The sequence below is a fragment of the Nerophis ophidion genome, linkage group LG16 (genome assembly GCF_033978795.1).
Source record: "Nerophis ophidion isolate RoL-2023_Sa linkage group LG16, RoL_Noph_v1.0, whole genome shotgun sequence".
NCBI classification, from domain to species: domain Eukaryota; kingdom Metazoa; phylum Chordata; class Actinopteri; order Syngnathiformes; family Syngnathidae; genus Nerophis; species Nerophis ophidion.
In genome coordinates, this window is record NC_084626.1 from 2,316,450 (window position 1) to 2,338,685 (window position 22,236).

General features: G+C 36.8%; 1 protein-coding gene across 1 annotated transcript in view; it reads left to right on the forward strand.

The window, feature by feature from the left end:
* LOC133569972 (dihydropyridine-sensitive L-type skeletal muscle calcium channel subunit alpha-1-like) overlaps positions 1–22,236 on the forward strand; it is a 162,475-nt gene that overhangs the window by 126,612 nt on the left and 13,627 nt on the right. Inside the window, exons 35-39 of the mRNA XM_061922548.1 lie at positions 2,351–2,478; positions 7,521–7,617; positions 14,555–14,657; positions 20,533–20,634; positions 20,918–21,048. Coding sequence (XP_061778532.1) covers positions 2,351–2,478; positions 7,521–7,617; positions 14,555–14,657; positions 20,533–20,634; positions 20,918–21,048 — 561 coding nt within the window. The remainder of the gene's footprint in view (positions 1–2,350; positions 2,479–7,520; positions 7,618–14,554; positions 14,658–20,532; positions 20,635–20,917; positions 21,049–22,236) is intronic.

Sequence of the window (22,236 nt, forward strand, 5' to 3'; positions counted from 1 at the left end):
ATTCAAAGCAACATTTTCGCAAAAAACGCTATTTTTGCCTCTTTGAGCTTTAATTTGACCCCCTTAAAATGCTTCAAAACTCACCAAACTTGGCACACACATCAGGACTGGCAGAAATTGCGATCTAGTGAAAAAACCAAACCTTAAACCTCAAAATTGCGCTCTATTGCAATTTTTGAAAAAAACACAGAAAAACTGCTCCTAGGAAGAGGAAACGGATAAAACTGCTTGTAACTTCTGGTAGGAACGTCGGACAGACATGAAACAAAAACCTCTGTGTAGGTCTCACTTAGACCTACATTTTGATAGGTGGCATCTTTCAGTTAAAATCAACAGGAAGTTGGCAATTACCCCTTCAAAATAAAAGTTTTGTAAAAAGCCGTCACCTTTTTCCAGACAAAACTGCTTGTAACTTCTGTTAGGAATGTCGTAGAGACATGAAACAAAGACCTCTATGTTGGTCTGACTAAGATCGGGACTCGGGACACGGCGGCGGCCAACGGCGGACCCGACCAACGCTGCTTGCAGCTTTAATTTTCCTTGTGTCTTTGTTTATTTTTCTTTTTTGCCATTGCTCAGAAAAAAAAAAAAATCAGTCATAATGAATTATTGCTTAAAAATGTCACTTGGGCCATAGCTCGGTTGGTAGAGTGGCCGTGCCAGCAACTTGAAGGTTGCAGATTCGATTCCCGCTTCCGCCATCCTAGTCACTGCCGTTGTGTCCTTGGGCAAGACACTTTACCCACCTGCTCCCAGTGCCACCCACACTGGTTTAAATGTAACTTAAATATTGGGTTTCACTATGTAAAGCGCTTTGAGTCACTAGAGAAAAGCGCTATATAAAATATAATTCACTTCACTTTAAAATATTTTATGTGTAAAAAAATATACTGCATATGTGGTTGCCCTATAAAAACATCAAAGTTTTATTTGACAAAAGAGCATAAAACAAACAAAATAATAGTTCAAACCAAAATCGACAGATAAATCTGAAGTAGATCTCATTATTTAAGTGTTAAAGGTTTAAAAAACAACAACTAATAAAAGTGTATCACTTTTTGAGTGGGGGACCTTTTAGATCTCAAATATATTTAGTAGAATTTTATCTAACTTTTCACTGGGATTACTCAAAAATATTAAATAATCAAAGCTGCCATTTTTTTCCTTGTGTCTTTGTTTCCTTTTCTTTCTTTTTTTTGCCATTGCTCAGAAAAAAAATCTGTCTTAATGAATTATTACTTAAAAAATGTCACTTTAAAATGTTTTATGTGTAAAAAAAATATTGCATATATTGTGTGGTTGCCCTATAAAAACATCAAAGTTTTATTTGACAAAAGAGCACAAAACAAACAAAATAATAGTTCAAACGTAAAATGGACAGATATATCTGAAGTAGATCTCATTATTTAAGTGTTAAAAGTAAAAAAAAATAATAAAAGTGTATCACTTTTTGAGTGGGGGACCTTTCGAATCTCAAATATATTTAGTAGTATTTTATTTAACTTTTCACTGGGATTAGTCAAAAATATTAAATAATCAAAGTTGCCATTTTTTTCCTTGTGTCTTTGTTTATTTTTATTTATTTTTTTTGCCATTGTTAAAAAAAAAAAAAAATAATCCGTCATAATGAATTATTACTTAAAAAATGTCACTTTAAAATGTTTTATGCGTAAAAAAAATAGTGCATGTATTGTGTGGTTGCCCTATAAAAACATCAACGTTTTATTTGACAAAAGAGCATAAAACAAACAAAATAGTAGATATATCTGAAGTAGATTTCATAATTTAAGTGTTAAAATTAAAAAAAAAACTAATAAAAGTGTATCACTTCTTGAGTGGGGGACCTTTCGGATCTCAAATATATTTAGTAGAATTTTATTTAACTTTTCACTGTGATTACTCAAAAATGTTAAATAATTAAAATCAATGGTGTCCTGCATTATTGATCTTTGAGGGATTTAATTACTAAATACTGGATATTTCAGTTTTACTATAAAAAACAAAGTTGTCTCTGACAGAAAACCTTTTTTTTAACTGTATATCAACCTCACCTTGATATAGAGATTTACTGTAAGCGTTAAATAAAAAATAATATATATATTTTTTTAACATTTTAATGACTGAGACCCTTTAAGGTCCCCGGCAGCCCTAAAGGTTAAAATAAAATTAAAAAATCCATATATTTTGTTATGCTTGAATTTTTTCTGTGTGCGGCCCTCTGTGGAAAAAGTTTGGACACCCCTGTTTTAGGCAATATAAGTAACACACACAGAACACTGCAAATATTATTCAGACAACCTAACTATGGCCTAAATGACTTTAACGGCTATATTTCTCCGATCACCAACAGATCATCAACTTGTTTGTGGCTGTTATCATGGACAACTTTGACTATTTGACACGGGATTGGTCCATCCTTGGCCCCCAGCACTTGGATGAGTTCAAGAAAATCTGGGCAGAATACGACCCTGAAGCCACGTACGTATTTGTGAGGAATGTGACCTGATTTGTCCCTGCTGAGAGTCTGCTGATCTTTGCTCAGGCACAAGGCGCAGCAAGCGGTTGACAATATTGTAGGTTAACCGACAAATCAAATCCCGCTCAGCGACATTGCTGTTTGTTCTACAATGCTGGTCTTTGGTGTAGACATTATCATTTAGATCTAATGTTGATTAAACAGTACGGCGATGTCTCTTATTAAAGCAGACTACAGCTTTAAAACGTTACAAGCGGAAAAAAATAAATACAAAAATATGTCCTGTTTAGCCGCTCAAACAAATCATACTGTTGCTGTATCTGCTGTACGGATTTGCTTTACAAAAGAGAAGTGATTGTGTTTGACTTTATTAAATGTTTGGATATATTTAGAGCAGGGGTCACCAACCTTTTTGAAACCAAGAGCTACTTCTTGGGTACTGATTAATGCGAAGGGCTACCAGTTTGATACACACTTAAATAAACTGCCAGAAATAGCCAATTTGCTCAATTTACCTTTAATAAATAAATATACATATATATAAAGAAATGGGTATTTCTGTCTGTCATTCCGTCGTACATTTTTTTTTCCTTTTACGGAAGGTTTTTTGTAGAGAATAAATGATGAAAATAACACCTAATTGAACGGTTTAAAAGAGGAGAAAACACGAAAAAATTTCAAATAGAAATTTGAGACATAGTTTACCTTTAATTTCGACTCTTTAAAATTCAAAATTCAACTGAAAAAAATGACTAGAAAAACTAGCTAATTTGAATCATTTTGAAAAATTGAAAAAAGAATTTAAGGAACATCATTAGATTAGATTAGATTAGATTAGATAGTACTTTATTTATTCCGTCAGGAGAGTTCCTTCAGGAAAATTACAATTTTCAGCACAATCCCATTCAAGATCAGACAAACATTAAAGGGAGACAGAACAGGATCGCTGACGGGTCTGCCGGCTTCCAGCGCCCCTTACAAAAAAAGATGAGATACAGGTAAACAAGGGGGGGAGAACAAAATAGAAGATTAAAATAAAATTAAAAAATCGGTCTTAGCCTGGGCCCTGGAGAGGGGGTGCAGACTGAGGCCAAGGGATTAAAACAACAACTCATAGCCATAGTACACATCCCTCTTCCATGTGTGTAAGAGGGAAACATCAAACATCAAAGAACACATAGGACATTAAAGACATTAAAGCAGCAGATACAACCAGACACTTCTACATACAGCTATGAATAAAAAGTAAAAGAAACATATCCACTGTGGTGGCCTCTGCGGTGTTCCACGCCATCGTCCGCTGGGGAGGAGGGAGCATGGCCAGAGACAGGAGCAGACCCAACAAAGCAACCAAGACAGCCGACTCCACTCTCGGCCAGTGTCCAGTCCGCATGGATGAGCGATGATACGTCCAAGGAGACTGAGGTGTCCGACACCTGCTCACCCAGCCAAGACACCGCGAAGCCTCTCCGTCCCAGCGCTCAGTGCCAGCTCCGCAGCCCTGTCCCCTCAGCCGCATCTCCTCCAGTCCCTCCAAAGCGACTCCGGTGTGGCAGAGACCCAGCAGCTGGTCTCCATGGCCAAAAGGCTCCCGGGAGGCAGATCCAGAAGTCCACAAAAAAAGCACCACAGAGGTCACGAAAATGACACCCCTTGTCACACAGTCCCAAAGGGTCCCGGACCAAAAGGCAAAAAAATATAATAAGACATGAAAACAAGAGGGAAACACAAAAGGATGACACAAGAGCACAGAGCTCCTGCCTACAGCAGCCACTACAGCAGCGCCATCTTGGAAAAAAAAAAAAAAAAAAATCAATCATTAGTCAATTTTCCTGATTAAGATTAATTTTTAGAATTTTGATGACATATTTTAAATAGGTTAAAATCCAATCTGCACTTTGTTAGAATATATAACAAATTGGACCAAGCTATATTTCTAACAAAGACGAATCATTATTTCTTCTAGATTTTCCAGAACAAAAATGTTAAAATAAATTTAAAAGACTTGGAAATAAGATTTAAATTTGATTCTACAGATTTTCTAGATTTGCCAGAATATCTATTGGGAATTTTAATCATTATAAATTTGAAGAAATATTTCACAAATATTCTTCGTCGAAATAACAGATGCTAAAATTAAGAATTAAATTAAAATGCATTTATTAATCTTTACAATAAAAAAATAAATACTTGAACGTCTATTTAAATTGTCAGGAAAGAAGAGGAAGGAATTTAAAAGGTAAAAAGGTTTAAAAATGTGTTTAAAAATCCTAAAATAATTTTTAAGGTTGTATTTTTTTCTCTAAAATTGTCTTTCTGAAAGTTATAAGAAGCAAAGTAAAAAAAATAAATGAATTCCTTAAAACAAGTGAAGACCAAGTCTTTAAAATATTTTCTTGGATTTTCAAATTCTTTTTGAAAATCCAAGCTTGCTAGTAAATAAATAAGATTTAAATAATAGAGGCAGCTCACTGGTAAGTGCTGCTATTTCAGCTATTTTTAGAACAGGCCAGCGGGCGACTCATCTGGTCCTTACGGGCCACTTGGTGCCCGCGGGCACCGCATTGGTGACCCCTGATCTAGTGTTTGACGCAGTCGGACACAAAAACAACCAAAAATATATAAATAAATATACATACATATTAAGGGTGTGGGGGAAAAAAACGATTCGAAAACGAATCTCGATTCTCACGTCGATTCTCATTTTTTTTTGTTATCAATCCAACAAATTACTACATAGCAATACCATAACAATGCAATCCAATTCCAAAACCAAACCTGACCCAGCAACACTCAGAACTGCAATAAACAGAGCAATTGAGAGGAGACACAAACACGACACAGAACAAGCCAAAAGTAGTGAAACAAAAATGAATATTATCAACAACAGTATCAATATTATTTATAATTTCAGCATAGAAGTGATTAAAAATCCCTCATTGACATTATCATTAGACATTTATATAAAAATCAAAATAAAATAACAATAGTGTCACAGTGGCTTACACTTGCATCGCATCTCATAAGCTTGACAACAAACACACTGTGTCCAATGTTTTCAAAAAGATAAAATAAGTCATATTTTTGGTTCATTTAATAGTCAAAACAAATTTACATTATTGCAATCAGTTGATAAAACATTGTCCTTTACAATTATAAAAGCTTTTTTTTTTTAAATCTTCTACTCTGCTAGCATGTCAGCAGACTGGGGTAGATCCTGCTGAAATCCTATGTATTGAATGAATACAGAATCATTTTGAATCGGAAAAATATCGTTGTTGAATCGAAAAAATCGTTTTGTAATCGAATCGCGATCCCAAGAATCGATATTGAATCGAATCGTGGGACACCCAAAGATTCGCAGCCCTAATACATATCCATATATATTTATAACTGTACATATAACTGTACATATATACACATACATATACAGTACATATATACATACATTTATAATGTATGTATATATGTATATATATATATATATGTATATATATATATATATACATACATACATACATATACATATATACATATACTGTACATATACACATACATATACAGTACATACATGTGTATATATATATATATACATACATACATATATAAGTGTGTTTGGGTGTGTATGCATACTGTAGGAAGAGGATTCATACTGCCCCATTTACCACGGTTGACCTGACACATGCGACGTGAACATGCAACACATGTTCTAATATATATATATATATATATATATATATATATATATATATATATATATATATATATATATATATATATATATATATATATATATCCATCCATCCATCCATCCATTTCTACCGCTTATTCCCTTTCGGGGGCGCTGGCGCCTATCTCAGCTACACTCGCATATATATATATATATATTTATATGTATATATATATATATATATATTAGAACATGTGTTTCATGTTTACGTCTCATATATATATATATATATATTTATATATATATATATATATATATATATATATATATATATATATATACACATATATATATGTGTGTGTGTAATGTGTATATATATACATCTACATACATACAGTATACATATATACATACATATGTGCATATATATTATATACATATATACACACACAAATGTATGTATAAAATATATACACATATATTACACATATATATACACATATATATTAAATGATACCCGTATATTAATAGATGTATAATACACTCATGTATATACACACACATATATAAATATAAATATATATATACACACTCATATATAAATACCAGTGTGTGTGCTTGTGTGTATATATGTATGTATATATATACAGTATATATATATATGTATATGTGTGTGTGTGTATATATATATATATATATACATACATATATATACATTTATATATCTATATATATAGGTCTTTATCCAGATTTTTTTTTCTTGAGGTCATTTAAGACTTCACCGTCCTCACAAGACATCACTTCAGTGGGCATCAGGAATGAAGTTATAACCTGGGCTTTGTGGGGCTGACGATCAAAAACAGTAAAACCTTAGCAGTTTTCCAATACTCTTGCTTTTACTGACCAGCTGGTTATATGTTTTCTTACATATGATTTCCGTACAATGTAATTTAAAAAAAATAAGCTATGAAAGAGTTTGTTTTGACTGTTCTTTGGTCACTGTCCCTTGTTAATATGTGACCCCCTTAGTGCACATGTGAATACTGTTTTGTTTTTTTTGCCAAATGTTCTTTTAATCAGTGTATTTTTTTATTTGATAGAACATTCCACAATACCAATATTTCCCAGACCAGATAAAGCTACAAGTCCCAGAGTCAACACCTTTTTTATCTTTAATGGAAAATCAATTTTCCACTCTGATGAATATATTTCTCACTTACATTTGTTTACACCACACACAAAAACTGATTACAGATTAATGATGTACACGTTTGTATTTTTCATCATCGACTGTAAAAAAAATGCAATCGTATCGACTGCTTTGTGATTCATTTGATTGATTGATTTTTTTTTTGTACATTTGTTTATTCCCAGGGGGCGCATTAAGCACCTTGATGTGGTGACACTCCTACGGCGAATACCTCCTCCCCTGGGTTTTGGAAAGTTTTGCCCTCATCGTATTGCCTGCAAGGTACAGATTTCATCCATGCAAATATCAATACAAATGTGTAATGAAGAGGTCCCCCCAACAAGACAGGACTATTACAAGGTTTTATGATATTATATAAGGTTTTATATATATATATATATATATATATATATATATATATATATATATATATATATATATATATATATATATATATATATATATATATATATATATATATATATTTACAGTAAAGGCCGAAAATTTGGAGACACCTTCTCATTCAATGTGTTTTCTTTTTTTTTTCATGACTATTTACATTGTAGATCAGGGGTCACCAACCTTTTTGAAACCAAGAGCTACTTCTTGGGTACTGATTAATGCAAAGGGCTACCAGTTTGATGCCAGAAATAGCCAATTTGCTCAATTTACCTTTAATATATATATATATATATATATATATATGTATTTCTTCCTGTCATTCCATCGTACATTTTTTTTCCTTTTACAGAAGGTTTTTTGTAGAGAATAAATTATGAAAAAAACACTTAATTGAACGGTTTGAAAGAGGAGAAGACAGGAAATTAAAATTAAATTTTGAAACATAGTTTATCTTCAATTTCAACTCTTTAATATTCAAAATTCAACCGAAAAAAAAGAAGAGAAAACTTAGCTAATTCGAATCTTTTTGAAAAAATAAAAAAAATAATTCATGGAACATCATTAGTCATTTTTCCTGATTGGAATTAATTTTAGAATTTGATGACATGTTTTAAATAGGTTAAAATCCAATCTGCACTTTGTTAGACTATATAACAAATCAGACCAAGCCATATTTCTAACAAAGACAAATCATTATTTATTCTAGATTTTCCAGAACAAAAATTTTAAAAGAAATTCAAAATACTTTGAGATAACATTTAAATTTGACACTAAAGATTGTCTAGATTTGCCAGAATATTTGTATTTTATTTTATTCATAATAAGTTTGAAGAAATATTTCACAAATATTCTTTGTCGAAAAAACAGAAGCTAAATATAAGAATTGAATTAAAATGTATTCATTATTCTTTACAATAAAACAAATAAATTTACTTGAACATTGATTTAAATTGTCAGGGAAGAAGAGGAAGGAATTTAAAAGGTAAAAAGGTATATGTGTTTAAAAAATCCTACAATCATTTTTAAAGTTGTATTTTTTCTCTAAAATTGTATTTCTGAAAGTTATAAGAAGCAAGGTAAAAAAATAAATGAATTTATTTAAACAAGTGAAGACCAAGTCTTTAAAATATTTTCTTGTATTTTCAAATTCTATTTGAGTTTTGTCCCTCTTAGAATTAAAAATGTCAAGCAAAGCGAGACCAGCTTGCTAGTAAATAAATAAAATTTAAAAAATAGAGGCAGCTCACTGGTAAGTGCTGCTATTTGAGCTATTTTTAGAACAGGCCAGCAGGCTACTAATCTGGTCCTTACGGGCTACCTGGTGCCCGCGGGCACTGCGTTGGTGACCCCTGTTGTAAATTGTCACTGAAGGCATCACAACTATGAATGGACACAAGTGGAGTTATGTACTTAACAAAAAAAAGGTGAAATCACTCAAAACATGTTTTGTATTCTAGTTTCTTCAAAATAGCTACCCTTTGCTCTGATTACTGCTTTGCACACTCTTGGCATTCTCTCGATGAGCTTCAAGAGGTAGTCGCCTGAAAGGGTTTTCACTTCACAGGTGTGCTTGAAGCTCATCGAGAGAATGCCAAGAGTGTGCAAAGCAGTAATGAGAGCAAAGGGTAGCTATTTTGAGGAAACTAGAATATATATATATATATATATATATATATATTTATATATACGCACATATATACACACACACACACACACACATACAGTATATAGACACACACATGCACAAATGGACAATCAAATTGCCAGGCCCCAGGCCAAATTTTTTAAACCGAATCAAAAAGTTTGAATACCTTCAGTGTAGAATCACATGAAAATCCCAAGTTCAATCAAGCCTTTTATTCCTCAGAATAGTGAACTTTTACGTGCGTCATTGTGGATCAAAAATATTTTCTGTGTACACAAAAACAGACGGACGCTTTTTTATTAAGATAGTTTTCCCCCAAGCAAAAATATTCATAATTTATTTGGTCCAACAGTCCCATGTGAACCATGTGGGACAGTTTTTTGTTTTTTTTTATTGTTTACTGACATTCCACCTTCTTGGGATTGAATGTTTTTCACGTCCCCCCTTTACATATTTTTAGGTTTTAAATAGTATTTAAATTCATTTATTAAGATTTAACACATGGACATTAAACATTTTTAACACTGTTTTGTTATTTTTGCCAGCCTATTCTTATAAACCCCGTTTCCATATGAGTTGGGAAATTGTGTTAGATGTAAATATAAACGGAATAAAATAATTTGCAAATCCTTTTCAACCCATATTCAGTTGAATATGCTGCAAAGACAACATATTTGGTACCGGTCCGCGGTCCGGGGGTTGGCGATCACTGTTATAAGTGACTGTGAGTGTATTATTATTATTTTGAGTTGTTGGAATGAAAAGCCAAGTTGATTTTGCGTGTAGTTGTAAAGATCCAGCAGCTGAAAATCAAACATTTGCTGAGTCGGCAAATTGTGAAAGCATTCCTGACTTGGTCTTTAGAGTTGTCTTCCAGTCCATTCAATGACTCGCTCTTTACATCTCCACATTTCTCCCGTCCAAAGGCAAAACCTAGTAACTCATTTCTGGCTGATTTTGCGAAAACAAAGGAAAACCAATCTATCTTGATGCTGTCTTACAAAGATCTACAAAGTCATCAAACGTATATCATCAATCAATCAATGTTTACTTATATAGCCCTAAATCACTAGTGTCTCAAAGAGCTGCACAAACCACAACACAAACCACTACCACATCCTCGGTAGGCCCACATAAGGGCAAGGAAAACTCACACCCAGTGGGACGTCGGTGACAATGATGACTAAGAACCTTGGAGAGGACGAAAGCAATGGATGTCGAGCGGGTCTAACATGATACTGTGAAAGTTCAATCCATAATGGATCCAACACAGTCGCGAGAGTCCAGTTCAAAGCGGATCCAAGACAGCAGCGAGAGTCCCGTCCACAGCGGAGCCAGCAGGAAACCATCCCAAGCGGAGGCGGATCAGCAGCGCAGAGATGTCCCCAACCGATACACAGGCAAGCAGTACATGGCCACCGGATCGGACCGGCCCCCTCCACAAGGGACAGTGGGACATAGGAGAAAAAGAAAAGAACGGCAGATCAACTGGTCTAAAAAGGGAGTCTATTTAAAGGCTAGAGTATACAAATGAGTTTTAAGGTGAGACTTAAATGCTTCTACTGAGGTGGCATTCCAGAGTACTGGAGCCCGAAATGAAAACGCTCTATAGCCCGCAGACTTTTTTTGGGCTTCGGGAATCACTAATAAGCCGGAGTCTTTTGAACGCAGATTTCTTGCCGGGACATATGGTACAATACAATCGGCAACATAGGATGGATCTAGACCGTGTAGTATTTTATACGTAAGTAGTAAAACCTTAAAGTCACATCTTAAGTGCACAGGAAGCCAGTGCAGGTGAGCCAGTACAGGCGTAATATGATCAAACTTTCTTGTTCTTGTCAAAAGTCTAGCAGCCGCATTTTGTACCAACTGTAATCTTTTAATGCTAGACATGGGGAGACCCGAAAATAATACGTTACAGTAGTCGAGGCGAGACGTAACAAACGCATGGATAATGATCTCAGCGTCTTTAGTGGACAGAATGGAGCGAATTTTAGCGATATTGCGGAGATGAAAGAAGGCCGTTTTAGTAACGCTTTTAATGTGTGACTCAAAGGAGAGAGTTGGGTCGAAGATAATACCCAGATTATTTACCGTGTCGCCTTGTTTAATTGTTTGGTTGTCAAATGTTAGAGTTGTATTATTAAATAGAGGTCGGTGTCTAGCAGGACCGATAATCAGCATTTCCGTTTTTTTGGCGTTGAGTTGCAAAAATTTAGCGGTCATCCATTGTTTAATTTCATTAGATGTTTTCTTGAGCTTTCATTTTCTTGCCGATAGAGCCATGGATTGAATCTGCTCTCATGAACGTGTGCCCTTTCTCCGGGTATTTTAAAACAATCTCGGGTGGGGCCCCATTCTACGTTTGCACATTGGGCAAGAGCTGTGTACAGCGTCCAGTTTTTATTTTATCTGCCCAAAAGAGTATGCAAGGGGAAGAATCAAGAACAATACATTTAATGAAGGTGCTTGCAACGTCCTGGGCCAATCTTCCAAATATCCCCTCGTGCCATAATATCACATAATCAGGTTCACCGTCGGCCCCCATTTGTGCAAATGTCTCATTAAAGACAATAAGGCGACTGACAAAGAAGCTCTGATTGGTCCCTTGAGATACTAGGTTTTTCTGTTGTATCTACGCGGTTATGTGGTAGTTGCTAGGTCCTGCCATGAGGGTAACAGCTTACTTACGGAACAAATTACAATATCGCATACACTAATGTAAAGCATATCACCTAGGACAGGGGTAGGGAACCTATGGCTCGCGAGCCGGATGTGGCTCTTTTGATGACTGCATCTGGCTCTCGGATAAATCTGAGCTGACATTGCTTAACACGATAAGTAATGAGTGATTCCACTTGTAATCACAGTGTTAAAAATAATGTTCAAAATATAAAACATTTTCATACATTTTTAATCCATCCATCTGTTTTCTACCGCACCTGTTCAAGAATTTGCATTAATGGTAAGAAGTTATTTATTTATTCTTGGTTAGTGTGGGGCTTGCCCTCCTGGGGGTTCTTCAGACCACCAAGGACCAACATGAGAGCCTGTTTCAGGGTTACAATATTGTTTTATTTTTCAATAAGTCTCTCAGTTGCTTCCCAGCAATTGTATTTTTCTCTTCCGTTTTCGTCGTGCTCTGGCTCCAGCCCCAACCCCGTCCCTCCTCCTGGCTGCTGCTTATAACAGAACGACAGGTGATTACATAACAAGGCCCAGGTGGGCCGTCTACGCATTTGTCACTGATTTCGAGGCCGGTCCTGGCACACTCCAGTTCACTGCAGGCCAGCAGGCCACGCCCTCTCCACAGTTAGCTCGAGAATAACAATGTTATTACAAAGGATGAGAGACCTATTATACTCTAGAAATGTTGGTCTTACTTAAAAATGCATGCGTTTAGTTTTGTTCAGTGTAAAAAAAAATAAAAATATATGGCTCTTACAGAAATACATTTTAAAATATTTGGCTTTTTGGCTCTCTCAGCCAAAAAGGTTCCCGACCCCTGACCTAGGAACTCCAAAATTATTATCAGCGCAGTTTGGACCAAAATTGAGTTACTGGGTTTTGCATTCGGACGGGAGATTTATCGTCACATGTGCAGACTTTGAGCGTTTTGTAATCTTCTGAATTTGGAAGTTTATACCTAGACATAATGAAGTTTTTTTTTTTTTTATTCCAGCAATTATATTTACAAGGTGAAACTAGTATGGCGTTCCCTCTCTACAACACGCTTCCCTTTACACCCATATTTTTGTGTGTGTATTTGTTTACCCTTTTATTCTTTGTTTTTACAGCACATGATTGCACATTGTGTTCTGCATCCTGATTGGCGAAGGGACTGTAGACCATTGTCAATCAATCTTCTTATGCCATGTGTCCTGTACACTGCAGAAGGCCTTGTCTTACAATCCGCTTATTTGGAACTTTTGTTTTACGGTCTACTACTTTTTGGACTTTTGTCCACCTGCACTTGAAATGTCTGAGGAGACAGTAGAGGCCACTTTATAAAACCAAGTCCAGTAGCTTGTCCTGGTGTTATTTCACAGCACATCTATTACATGATCTTTGCAGGACAGGTTGCTAAAATTCAACCAAAGAATGGCTAATTGTACTTGCACCAGACATTAATGCGTAGGAAACATCAACAAATATCGTATTTACATAGATGTATCTCAGATCTAGAAATGACATACTATTTATATATCCCTCAATTACAAGTGTCTCAAAGGGCTGCACAAGCCACAATGACGTCCTCGGCTCAGATCCCATATCAAGGCAAGAAAAATTTCAACCCGGAGTTCTTAGAATGCAGATTTCTTTCCGGTTTTAGAAGGCTTTAAACCAGGGGTCGGGAACCTTTTTGGCTGAGAGAGCCATGAAAGCCAAATATTTCAAAATGTATTTCCGTGAGAGCCATATCATATTTTTTAACACTGAATACAACTAAATGCGTGCATTTTTAAGTAAGACCAACATTTTTAGAGTATAATAAGTATCTTGTTCTTTTTCATAACATTGTTATTCTGAGGCCAACCAATAATAAATAAAATGTTGTGTCCGTTGATCATGTTTTAGTTTGGCCATGTGCTGTTTGTCTTTTGGACTCTTTAAGTTCCTGTTTTTTTTTTTCCACTCCCTTGTCTGGTTTTCTTGGTTACTCATTTTGTCCACCTGTCTCTGGTGGACAAAATGCCCGCTCACCTGCTTCCCGAGCACTAATCAGAGGCAGTATTTAAGCTTGTCTCTGCCAGTCAGTCGCCCTGGCGTCAATGTGATCTTTCCTTGCTCTGTGCTGACTTGTTTCATGCCTTGCCATTGTTTCGTGCTTCATGCCATGCCAAGTAAGTTTTGTTTGATTTATGTGTTCATAGTCTGTTTATGCGTTAGCTTTCTTCTTAGCCCAAGTTGTGCCTCTGCTGTGAGCGATTTTTGTTTGTATCTTTTTTTTTAGTTTAAATTAAGTCATGTTTTTACCTAAATGCCATGTCCCGAGTAGTCTGTCTGCCTTCCTGGGAGAACGGCCCCTGCTTTAAAGGCATCATAGGAGACTCTCGTTAGCCGTTTCTTGCAAGTGTTTTTTTTGTCTTTAAAATCCTAAAAAAGGAGATGCTAAAAAGTGGCATAACAATATTTCCATGTCGGTTTTGTTTTTGTCTTTCGCTACAGAGGCTCGTCTCCATGAACATGCCTCTCAACAGTGACGGGACGGTCACCTTCAATGCCACCCTGTTTGCCCTGGTTAGAACGGCATTGAAAATAAAGACCGAAGGTTTGTGAGTTCTGATTTTTTTTAATTTTTATAATTACTGATTATGCTCACAGGAACATGGCGCACAAGCAAATAGGTATAAGTATTAAAGTAGTTAACCCTAACTGACGCTATGAGTATTCCCATTCTTTAACATCCTTCTCGAAACACATCCTATGTTAATATTTTTCAGAAGGGGCGAATCATCGGCATGCATTAAGCGTGAATTACCATGAATTTTTTTACGTGGACAAGTTGAAAAACGTATTCGGGTGTTACCATTTAGTGGTCAATTGTACGGAATACGTACTGTACTGTGCAATCTACTAATGAAAGTTTTAATCACTCAATCAATCAATGAGAAAAACATTTAAAGGCCTACTGAAATTAGATGTTCTTATTTAAACGGGGTCCATTCTATGTGTCATACTTGATCATTTCGCGATATTGCCATATTTTTGCTGAAAGGATTTAGTAGAGAACATCGACGATAAAGTTCGCAACTTTTAGTGCTGATAAAAAAAAGCCTTGCCTGTACCGGAAGTAGCAGACGATGTGCGAGTGACGTCACGGGTTGTGGAGCTCCTCACATCTGAACATTGTTTACAATCATGGCCACCAGCAGCGAGAGCGATTCGGACAGAGAAAGCGACGATTTCCCCATTAATTTGAGCGAGGATGAAAGATTTGTGGATGAGGAAAGTGAGAGTGAAGGACTAGAAAAAAAAAAAAGACAGGGCAGTGGGAGCAATTCAAATGTTATTAGACAAATTTACTAGGATAATTCTGGAAAATCCCTTATCTGCTTATTGTGTTACTAGTGTTTTAGATAAATTATATGGTCAAACATGTACAACCTGAAGGTCGGCCTCGCACCTTTCTTCAGCACCAGTTGACGGGTGGTGGCGATGCTCATCTCTGCCCTTCGCAAGGGACACTCTTTGAAACACGATCTGTCGAAATGATCGCTGCATAATACACTGTACTTTGTGTCCAATCCAACCGTGTTCGCTTGACCGCTCTGTTCCATAGTAAAGCTTCACCGTCATCTTTCGGGAATGTAAACAATGAAACACCGGCTGTGTTTGTGTTGCTAAAGGCGGCCGCAATACACCGCTTCCCACCTACAGCTTTCTTCTTTGATGTCTCCATTATTCATTGAACAAATTGCAAAAGATTCAGCAACACAGATGTCCAGAGTACTGGGGAATTATGCGATGAAAACAGACGACTTATAGTTGGGAACGATGCCGGGACAAAATGTCTTCTACAATGCGTGACGTCATGCGCATGCGTCATCATACCACGACGTTTCAGCAGGATAGTTCGGCGCGAAATTTAAAATTGCAATTTAGTAAACTAACCCGGCCGTATTGGCATGTGTTGCAATGTTAATATTTCATCATTGATATATAAACTATCAGACTGCGTGGTCGGTAGTAGTGGGTTTCAGTAGGCCTTTAACCAAATTGCCGAAACAACAAAAATTGGGTTAACAACCATTCAACAGTTGAAGGACAATAATGAAACGTTGTGCATAATCCAAAGCTCTAAAAATTTGGTTAAAAAATGTATGCGGCTCTGGACAGAAATAAATGTGACATTGCTGAAGCTTGTAGAAACAAATGCGACAGTGAATACGTGGCTAAAGGCAGTCCAATTAAATGTTAGAGTGTAAAGTTTTTGGCCGGACCGTGTATGATTTTCTTGCTACTTTACAAACCGTATTCACTACAATGTCTTGCAAATGAAGGCTGAGAGGTTTTTGATTGATTGATTGATTGAGACTTTTATTAGTAGATAGTACAGTACATATTCCATACAATTGACCACTAAATGGTAACACCCGAATAAGTTTTTCAACTTGTTTAATCAATACGTTAATCAATTCATGGTAAAGTGCAGTTTAAAAGCACACATACATTGAAATAGCTGACCTTATTAGCATACATTCTTACTTACTGTAAGACGGCGTGGCGCAGTGGAAGAGTGGCCGTGCGCAACCCGAGGGTCCCTGGTTCAAATCCCACCTAGTACCAACCTCGTCACATCCGTTGTGTCCTGAGCAAGACACTTCACCCTTGCTCCTGATGGGTGCTGGTTGGCGCTTTGCATGGCAGCTCCCTCCATCAGTGTGTGTGTGAATGTGTGTGTGAATGGGTAAATGTGGAAGTAGTGTCAAAGCGCTTTGAGTACCTTGAAGGTAGAAAAGCGCTATATAAGTACAACCCATTTATCATTTATTCATTTATTTATAATGTGAAGTTGCTGGGAAGAACTTCCCTGATCCAATCGTGCCTTGCTGCACATACAAATTAGGTATTTAGTGTAGTGCTTAAAGGGAAACATTATCACCAAACCTATGCAAGCGTCAATATATACCTTGATGTTGCAGAAAAAAAGACCATGTCTTTTTTTAACCGATTTCCGAACTCTAAATGGGTGAATTTTGGCAAATTAAACGCCTTTCTGTTTATCGGTCTTGTAGCGATGATGTCAGAACGTCACATTACAAACACCGGGTCTCAGCTCTACTATTTTCCGTTTTTTCGACTATTTTTTTGGAACCTTGGAGACATCATGACTCGTCGGTGTGTTGTCGGAGGGTGTAACAACACTAACAGGGAGGGAGTCAAGTTGCACCACTGGCAAGAAATCTGCCGCCAGACCCCCATTAAATGTACCAAAGTGTTTTCACATTTGACCGGCGATGCTACGACAGACATGGCACAGAGATGTATGGATAACCTGCAGATGCATTTGCAACGATTAAGTCAACAAAATCACAAAAGTGAGTTTTGTTGATGTTGTTGACTTATGTACTACTCAGACATATTTGGTCACGGCATGACTGCCAGCTAATCGATGCTAACATGCCACACTAATCGATGCTAACATGCTGTTTACGCTAGCTGTATGTACATTTGAAACTAAATACCCACATCTAATGCGAAACAAACACTTACCAATCGACGGATTTAAGTTGCTCCAGTGTCACAAGATGCGAAAGTCCTGATCGTTTGGTCCGCACAGTTTACTGGCGATGCTAATAAGGCAGCCATGCTATGGGCCACTTCATTAGGTACACCCACGCTATGGCCGAATCGCGTCAATAGCTTCAATGTCTTCTTCAATTTCGTTTTCGCTATCTGCCTCCATACTCCGACCATCTGTTTCAATACATGCGTAATCTGTTGAATCGCTTAAGCCGCTGAAATCCGAGTCTGAATCCGAGCTAATGTCGCTATATCTTGCTGTGGTAACCTCCATGTTGTTTGTATTGGCAGCCCTGTATGACGTCACAGGGAAATGGATAGTGGTTTCGAAGATAGCGAAAATAAGGCGCTTTAAAGCTTTATTTAGGGATTCTCCGGGACCGGTAAAATTTTGAAAAAAACTTCAAAAAATACAACAAGCCACTGGGAACTGATTTTTATTGTTTTTAACCCTTTTGAAATTGTGATAATGTTCCCCTTTAAGTGTATTTCTTGTGCTACATTAACTCTTGTATGTCTTCCCCCATTCATACTATAGTCCCTGTGTTTGTTTGTCGACTCTTTTGTATGGTGTCTCTTTGATGTTATGTGTTGAACCATTGGTATGATTGGTGTGTCATTCTCCCTCAATGCAGAACTACTAGTCATTGTTTCCTATTGCTGATGTAACAAATCAGCATTCCCTTCTAGTGCCTCTAACCAGTCTCTTGTTGGCTCAAAATCGCCACATTCGTGTCAGATGTTTGCAGGATAGCAAACACTCAAGGACTTCACCGTTAGTTTGCAGACATCAACAAGGAAGACGGATCCCCGCCTTCAAGGGTGTCTATAAGAGGCAACCAACAGGAAGAGTCATTCCTACCCCTGGGGTTGTCTTGTAGAGGGGACAAGAAACCCCCAACTTGACAAAGATGACCCGGGCCAGAGGTACCATCTTGACGATTTGACGAGAAACTACCACAATCAAGGACACCATGTTGGGGAGTGCTGACCCTGGCCATGACTTCACTGTTGCTGTTTCGCCACCTCCAGCGAGGAACCATGAAGCTGCCCTGCTACAATGGAGAGGAATGTCCAGAGATGTACCTCACCCAAGGGCATATGGCAGCCCAGTGTAACAGCTGTTCAGCGGAAAAAACAGCAGTCCACACCACCTCGTGTTGGAAGGCAAAGCCCTTCAGAGCCTTCTTGATCTTCAACCACCAGAGTGACATGACTGGCTGGTACTAAAAGGGGGCCTTGCAACAACGTTTTGACCACTTTAACTATGCCAATGACAGCAGAGACAAGTTGCTTTACCGGCAAAGATAGATAAATCAATCAATCAATCAATCAATGTTTATTTATATAGCCCTAAATCACAAATGTCTCAAAGGACTGTACAAACCACTACCACTACGACATCCTCGGAAGAACCCACATAAGGGCAAGGAAAACTCACACCCAGTGGGACGCCAGTGACAATGATGACTATGAGAAACCTTGGAGAGGACCTCAAATGTGGCATTCCTCCATGCTCCTGCTGACGACAAAGGGGTGCTCCACGTCAAAGACCACTGCCAAGAGATAGTCCTCACCCCCGTCAGACAAACTATGTCTTCGGATTGGTGAGGAGCAATGCCTGGAAAAGCAAAAAACAGTGCCCTTGACCACCAGAAGTGTCTGTGACCAGTCCCTGGGCGGCTTCAATGATGCCACAAGGAACTGACATTTGTGTGGCTTTATTATTCATCCAGCGCTTAGAGTATCCTGAAGCAAGACAGCTGTACCATCCCCACAAGAATGTTCTGCATGTTGATATAAGCAAGATACACAAATAGTTCCTTTGTCTCATAGATATGTGTATTATTTTTGCTTTACAGGGAATTTTGAACAAGCAAATGAGGAACCTGGGGCAATTATTAAGAAGATATGTCTATCTATCTATCTATCTATCTATCTATCTATCTATCTACATATCCATCCATGTATAGGTCTATCTATCCATCTATCCATCCATCTATCTATCGGTCTATCCATCTATTTATCTATCTATCTATCTATCTCATAGATATTTGTATTATTTTTACATTACAGGGAATTTTGAACAAGCAAATGAGGAACTTGGGGCAATTATTAAGAAGATATGTCTATCCATCTATCTATCTATCTATCTATCTATCCATCTATCTATCTATCTCATAGATATTTGTATTATTTTTACTTTACAGGGAATTTTGAACAAGCAAATGAGGAACTTGGGACAATTATTAAGAAGATATGTCTATCTAGCTATCTATCTATCCATCTATCTATCTATCCATCTATCCATCTATCTATCTATCTATCTATCTATATATCTATCTATCCGTCTCATAGATGTTTGTATTATTTTTGCTTTCCAGGGAATTTTGAACAAGCAAATGAGGAACTTAGGGCAATTATTAAGAAGATATGTCTATCCATCTGTCCGTTTATCTATCTATCTATCTATCTATCTATCTATCTATCTATCTATCTATCTATCTATCCATCTATCTATCTATCTATCTATCTATCTATCTATCTATCTATCTATCTATCTATCTATCTATCTATCTATCTATCTATCTATCTATCTATCTATCTATCTATCTATCTATCTATCTATCTATCTATCTATCTATCTATCTATCTATCTATCTATCTATCTATCCATCTATCTATCTACTTACCTACCTATCTATTTATCTATCTATCATTCTATCCATCTATCTCATAGATATTTGTATTATTTTTACTTTACAGGGAATTTTGAACAAGCAAATGAGGAACTTGGGGCAATTATTAAGAATATATGTCTATCCATCCATCTATCTATCTATATATCCATCCATCTATCTATCTATCTCATAGATGTTTGTATTATTTTTACTTTCCAGGGAATTTTGAACAAGCAAATGAGGAACTTAGGGCAATTATTAAGAAGATCTGGAAGCGAACTAGTATGAAACTCCTGGACCAAGTCATTCCATCCATAGGAGGTCAGTAAAGGGGGTGGGGAAGTGGGTGGTGGGAGGTGTGCTCAAAAGATATGCAATAAAGAGGGGACTTGGTAGTGTTCTTAAAGTATTCTGGTCGAGCCATCGGTTTATTTTGATTAATATAAGTTATATGTTGCATATTGCAGGATATTTAACAGTATGTAAAATCAGGTTATGCATTGATAACTTCTTTAGGTTCAAGATCAATGCTGGTAATTGGCATTGAGATAATATTTTAGGAATCAAACATTCATAACTGTCTTATTTTTCTCTGTTCAACCAGACGATGAAGTGACAGTCGGAAAATTCTATGCAACGTTCTTAATCCAAGATTACTTTAGGAAAATGAAGAAAAGACAAGAGGAATACTATGGTTGCAGGCCTACGAAGAAAAATGCCACAAATGAGATACAGGCAAGGAGTTTATTTGTTAATGCATATTTTTTTTTGCACCTGATTTGTGTGGTTTTAACCTAACAATACTAAGTTTGAACCTCGCCTGTACCCGGTTGTCGTTGGGGAAGGAAGGACTACTTAGTGCTCTTGCCACATATAGGTTCACTGCTGACACTACTAAATACCTGCAGCAGTTTTCTTCACTTTCATAACAGCTGACTATATTTAAATAATTAGACTGTACAGTCATTCATTCAGTTTGTAACTGTGAACTGGTAGAAAAGAGCCAAACCGCAACTTAAGAGCCACAGAACCGCAACTGTGACCAACTCAACTGTGTATTTTCTCTGCATGCATGGCAAAAATAAACAAATAAACTCATTAATATATTTCCAATCGAGAAAAACCCAGACTGGGGCTGAAACAGCCCCCAGAACCAGTGCAAGTTTGATGTTAAGGCTGAAACAGAATACAAAAATGTATTGTATCGATTACAATAGTTCTCGATATTGGTGTTATGATCCGCTGGCTGGATCATGTTCTGTTGGTTTTTGGACTCCCTCAGTTCCTGTTTTTGTGCACCCCTGGGTTTGTTTTCTGTTTCCATTGGTGCTTATTGATTCCACCTGTCTCTGATTGGTGTTCGGGATGCTCACCTGTTTCCCGAGCACTATTTATTCCAGCCTTTTCCAGTCAGTCAGTCTGGATTCCTAATTTGCTTCATGCAACAGTCGACGACAGTTTTGGTTCCTGCTAGCTTCCACGCTAGGCTCTTTTGCATGCTAGCTCCCATGCTAGCCCCTTTGTTTTTTTTGCCTTCCATGCTATGAGCACGTTTTTGTTTGTCCCCGTCGGATTTATTTCTAAAATAAATCATTTCCTACCTGCACGCTGTGTCCAAAGTCCGTCGATGACCCGGTCGTCACAATAGGCCCAAATCACACCTTGGCAAATTAAGGCCTGTTAAACTTTTCAATCAATAAACATTCCCAAATATGTTTTTTAGATATTTAAGATGGAAACCGAAGCTGCCATTATGTGCAGTGATGTTTTCAAATGACCGTAAGTCTTCAACTATACAAAGGATTCCAATGGTGGGAATCTGTGCTTCTGCATGATGTACTAGTTACTATGGTAATCTAATTAGTTACTATGGTCAATCAATAAACATTCCCAAGTATTTTTTTTAGATCTTTAAGATGGAAA